We start from the raw sequence: 5,638 nt of genomic DNA, 5'->3' as shown, positions 1-5,638 counted from the left end.
GACGCCTTTACACCTATCCAATCTTGTCAGACCCACACAACTAACTAGGGGATAGGGGGCGACTGACTGTAGGATTGGGGCATGCCACTCAAGTTTCAATCACTTATGAACTCCCCTTACTCAGGGCGGAGCTAGATAGCATTTGTGTCCAATCAGCATGTGGGAATCTGGCTGTGTGTGTGCATATTCATGAGCAGTAGCATTGTTTGTCCAATGAGATTGTGGGAACCTGTCTATGGGGATATATTACTCATGAGGCAGCGGTGTGTCCAAGTGTTTCTCAGTGTGTGTGTGTGTGTGTCTTGGTGTGTGTGTGTTTGTGTCTCCATGTATGTGTGTGTGTGTGAGGGGCTTTCAGGAGCTCCTGTGTTCACTGGGGCAGGCTGTAGGGCTGCGTTACACCTCTCTCTCATTCCATCTCTCCCTCCATCCAACCATTCCTCTACACCACTTTTACTGGGTGGAATCTTCGGGGCTGTGCACATAGCCCCCATCCCCCTTTGGATTCCCTAACGTTTCTGTCCCGGCTTGAAGGAGAAGACAGGGGAGAGCGGGAGAAAGCAAGAGAAGAGAGGATTTAGTGCTGAGGAGAGAGAGAGGGAGAGGAGAGAGGGATCATGACTGGACTCTCGGCTGTGTTGAAGAGCTGGGTTGCCCTGCAGACTCTGTGCCTGGCTCTGGCCCAAGTGGTGAGTGGAGTGGACAGGGGAGGTTAGGGGTGTACCCAGGCTGGGGTATCGTGGGATAGAAGTCCCCTTGGAGAGAGGGACTAGTGGTGAAGGTAGATGGGGACTACTGTGCTTGGTTTTGTTGTCACACTGGCTAGTTGTGGTTGGAAAAATACATTTTGGGATTGGGTTGTTTCAGAAAAGTGAATGACCTCAATCTTGTTTCAGGGCTCGAGTGTATCATCATAGTCATAACATTGTTGTAATGATGAGTCTAGAGCTGCATGAAGATCAGTTGTGTAGTGTGTGTATTTGTGTGTGTTGTGTGATGTGGCATTGTACATACATATATAGTGTATCTTCCTGCCATGGACTATGTGCCTTGATTCTGTGGATGACGTTTCTACCTGAATACAGATGAAGAATTGAAATGTCTCCTTTATTCCTGAAGAGCAGTTGGAGGGGAGACAAAACCATTTCAAATGTTTGTCAAAAAGGAGATTCAGGACAGAGTCATCAAGGGAGAGCGGCACTTACACTGGAATTCAGCTGGACACACACACACACACACACACACACACACACACACACACACACACACACACACACACACACACACACACACACACACACACACACACACACACACACACACACACACACACACACACACACACACACACACACACACACACACACACACACACACACACACACACACACACACACACACACAGGCCGTGTATTCAAGACTCTCATGTGTCTTTACTGCGAAGCCCCCTATTCAAACACACACACACACACACACACACACACACACACACACACACACACACACACACACACACACACACACACACACACACACACACACACACACACACACACACACACACACAGGCCGTGTATTCAAGACTCTCATGTGTCTTTACTGCGAAGCCCCTATTCAAACACACACACACACACACACACACACACACACACACACACACACACACACACACACACACACACACACACACACACACACACACAGAATGACCGACCTGCAGATGCCCTCCACTAAATCACACCTACGTGCTATCCAACAGAAAGTTACCAGTGGATCTGTCTGAACAAACAGGACCATTGTATTGAATTCCCATCCTTATTTCTAAATGATTGGCACAATTCTGGAATACATCTCCACACAGTATGAGGATTCTGTGTTGTGACTGCATAAGACCGATTCAAGGAACTGCATTTCCAAAGGAAGGGGATGGGATGGGGGCAGTGCTTTGGTAAACATCTTTCCTCCCCCTACCTACTACCTTAGATACTTGGTGACAAATATTTTTGTTTTACACCCATTTTGGAAGCAATATACTTATTACAGGATGTGAGATTTTTTACATTTCTATATGAAAAAAAAACCCTCATTCATCAGTCATATTTCTTTTCATGAGCTCTGGATAAATTTGATTACATTTCTTACATTGTTCCAAATACAGTCTTAGAAAAAAGGGTTCCAAAAAGGTTCTTCGGGCTGTCCCCATGGGAGAACCATTTTTGGCTCCAGCTAGAACCCTTTTAAGTTCCAAATAGAACGCTTTTGGGTTCCTTGTAGAACCTCTGTGGAAAGGGTTCTACTTCGAAACGAAAAGGTGTTCTACCTGGAACCAAATAGGGTTCACAAAGGGTTCTCCTATGAGGACGGCTGAACAACCCTTTTAGGTTGGAAGAGTGTAGGCTACCAGTGGTATTGGATTTGTATTGGCCTTACATGCTTTATCAAAATGTGATGGGTATGGGGGATGTTTCTAGGTGATCATTCACTTCAAGTTTATGATGCATTTGTCTTGTTTCTAGGATTGTATTCACATGAAATATAACATTTAATTGTAGCTATTAATTCTCATTTGATCATGTGTGATTGTCTCATGTGACGTTGCTGTGCCTCATTTATCAATTAGGACTATCCAAACATTGGTTCAAAAAGCATCTGGTTCAAAACTAGTCATATCTCCATTATCAGAACTAATCATGTCTCCATTATCAAAAGGCCTCCAATAAAATGACAAACACAATACCAAAAAGTGTGAAATGTTTTACTGCATTACAGTTATCTCACATGTTCTTTATAGTATGAAAATAATATGTATCCAATTGGATGAATACCAAAAAGTGATACATTCTAAGGCCAGGTAATTATCTACAAAACCTCTGCACACTTCTAAACGCTCCATTTTGTTACAATTTTTTCCAGAGCGGTCCTCCAGGACCTCAGGGCAATCCCGGCCTGCCTGGGCCCTCTGGCACCCCCGGGTCCGACGGCATCGATGTGAGTATTACCTCCGCTTCGCCCTGAGCCAACAGGTTGTCACAAAGACGGGCATTGTACCCAATAGAGCGCTCTGAGGTAGTACAGCGGTTACTCCACCAGGGGGCAGACGGAATGAAAACACAGCGGAACAAAAGAGCTCTGTTTCCCTCAGCGAGAGACGTCTTTGAGTTGGGGGCTTTACCTCCTTCCCGAGGGAAAGGTTCGGGATCATATCGCAGTGATGTGATACCTTTGAGGTATTCTCAGTCTAAACAAAACCATGTTCTGAAAACATGTTGAGAATACAGAATTACACCATGAGTGGACAAAGGAAGAAACTAATGGTGATGCCTGTATGATCCAAAACGATTGTGATGTTAAAAGTTAGGCATGCTTTAATCCAATGCAATTAGTTGAAGAGCCGTTTCATCCCCAAAGCCAGGTAGATCTACTGTTAAAGATAATGCTTTAGGATTATGTCAATTCCCTCAGTCAGTTGGACATTCCCTATCTAACTAATGGAAGGCTATGGACTGGCAGGTTGATGTTTGATGTGAACATGGATCCTCTTGTGGGCTGGAACTTGGAATAGCTTTTGAGGGCTCCGGGGTCAGATATTTATCTGCTATGGTATGTGATGTCACCAAAGGGTGGGCTGTAATAAGAGTGCTGTGAAACACAATTCTGGCCAACTGTAGATGCCGGCTGCATTTCATTCCAAAAAGCTTGTTCCATCCCATCTCCCCTTGTTCACTCTCCTTTGCAGACCTGAGTGGACTAGGGTAGGTGTCAGAAATAGCTCCAACTAGTTTCTGCCATATATACCTATCCAGTCCTATCATGATTGGAAAGTTCCCTCACTCCACATTGAGGGCGGAGCAAACATGAGCTGTCAATCATGGCTGGATATAAAAAAAAGCAGTTTCCCCCTCATCTCCACCTGTGACAAAATGACCCTTGCAGATCTGTATGGAACTGAATAGGTGTATACGCAATAGGTTGATGTCACTACTAGATACTATGCATCTCAGTGGTCTAAAGTGGCTTCCTCTCCTTATCTGATCTTTCTTATTCCTGATCTGAAACACTGGCTAATTGAAAGCAATATTGAGGTTGGGTTACACTTTATTTTAACGGTCCATTATAAACCATTTATAAGGCATTTACAAAAAAATTGCACACCATTTAGGGTTAGGTTAGAGTTATGTAAAGGTTAGGGTTAGGGTTAGGGTTATGTAAAGGTTAGGGTTAGGGTTAGGTTAGAGTTATGTAAAGGTTAGGGTTAGGGTTAGGTTAGAGTTATGTAAAGGTTAGGGTTAGGGTTAGGTTAGGGTTATGTAAAGGTTAGGGTTAGGTTATGTAAAGGTTAGGTTAGGGTTATGTAAAGGTTAGGGTTAGGTTAGGTTATGTAAAGGTTAGGTTAGAGTTATGTAAAGGTTAGGTTAGGGTTAGGGTTATGTAAAGGTTAGGGTTAGAGTTATGTAAAGGTTAGGTTAGGGTTATGTAAAGGTTAGGGTTAGGGTTAGGTAGGGTTATGTAAAGGTTAGGTTAGGGTTATGTAAAGGTTAAGGGTTGGGTTAGAGTTATGTAAAGGTTAGGGTTAGGGTTAGAGTTATGTAAAGGTTAGGGTTAGAGTTATGTAAAGGTTAGGTTAGGGTTAGGTTATGTAAAGGTTAGGGTTAGAGTTATGTAAAGGTTAGGGTTAGGTTAGGTTATGTAAAGGTTAGGGTTAGGGTTAGGTTAGGTTATGTAAAGGTTAGGGTTAGGGTTATGTAAAGGTTAGGGTTAGGAATAGGGTTAGGGTTATGTAAAGGTTAAGGTTAGGGTTAGGGTTATGTAAAGGTCAAGGTTAGGGTTAGGTTAGAGTTATGTAAAGGTTAGGGTTAGGGTTAGGGTTATGTAAAGGTTAGGGTTAAGGTTAGGGTTATGTAAAGGTTAAGGGTTAGGTTAGAGTTATGTAAAGGTTAGGGTTAGGGTTATGTAAAGCTTAGGTTAGGGTTAGGGTTATGTAAAGGTTAGGGTTAGGGTTAGGTTAGAGTTATGTAAAGGTTAGGTTAGGGTTAGGTTATGTAAAGGTTAGGGTTAGGGTTAGGGTTATGTAAAGGTTAGGGTTAGGGTTAGGTTAGAGTTATGTAAAGGTTAGGGTTAGGGTTAGGGTTATGTAAAGGTTAGGGTTAGGGTTAGGTTAGGGTTATGTAAAGGTTAGGGTTAGGGTTAGGTTAGAGTTATGTAAAGGTTAGGGTTAGGGTTAGGTTAGAGTTATGTAAAGGTTAGGGTTAGGGTTAGGGTTAGGTTAGAGTTATGTAAAGGTTAGGGTTAGGGTTATGTAAAGCTTAGGGTTAGGGTTAGGGTTATGTAAAGGTTAGGGTTAGGGTTAGGTTAGAGTTATGTAAAGGTTAGGGTTAGGGTTATGTAAAGGTTAGGGTTAGGGTTATGGTTATGAAAGGTTAGGGTTAGGGTTAGGTTAGAGTTATGTAAAGGTTAGGGTTAGGGTTAGAGTTAGAGTTATGTAAAGGTTAGGGTTAGGGTTAGAGTTATGTAAAGGTTAGGGTTAGGGTTAGGGTAAGGTTAGGGTTATGTAAAGGTTAGGGTTAGGGTTAGAGTTATGTAAAGGTTAGGGTTAGGTTAGAGTTATGTAAAGGTTAGGGTTAGGGTTAGGTTAGAGTTA

The 5,638-nt window shown here is 42.9% G+C and overlaps 1 protein-coding gene across 1 annotated transcript in view; it reads left to right on the top strand.

The window, feature by feature from the left end:
* The first annotated feature begins 299 nt into the window (after nucleotides 1–299).
* Nucleotides 300–5,638, top strand: part of LOC118371112 (collagen alpha-2(IX) chain-like) — a 27,202-nt gene continuing 21,863 nt past the window's right edge. The window contains exons 1-2 of the mRNA XM_052472495.1: nucleotides 300–689; nucleotides 2,914–2,988. Of these exons, the coding sequence (XP_052328455.1) occupies nucleotides 618–689; nucleotides 2,914–2,988 (147 nt within the window). The 5' untranslated portion in view covers nucleotides 300–617. The remainder of the gene's footprint in view (nucleotides 690–2,913; nucleotides 2,989–5,638) is intronic.

This window comes from Oncorhynchus keta, chromosome 20, assembly GCF_023373465.1.
Source record: "Oncorhynchus keta strain PuntledgeMale-10-30-2019 chromosome 20, Oket_V2, whole genome shotgun sequence".
NCBI classification, from domain to species: domain Eukaryota; kingdom Metazoa; phylum Chordata; class Actinopteri; order Salmoniformes; family Salmonidae; genus Oncorhynchus; species Oncorhynchus keta.
Note: the sequence above shows the minus strand (reverse complement) of the source record. Positions and strands in the feature narration are given on the sequence as shown.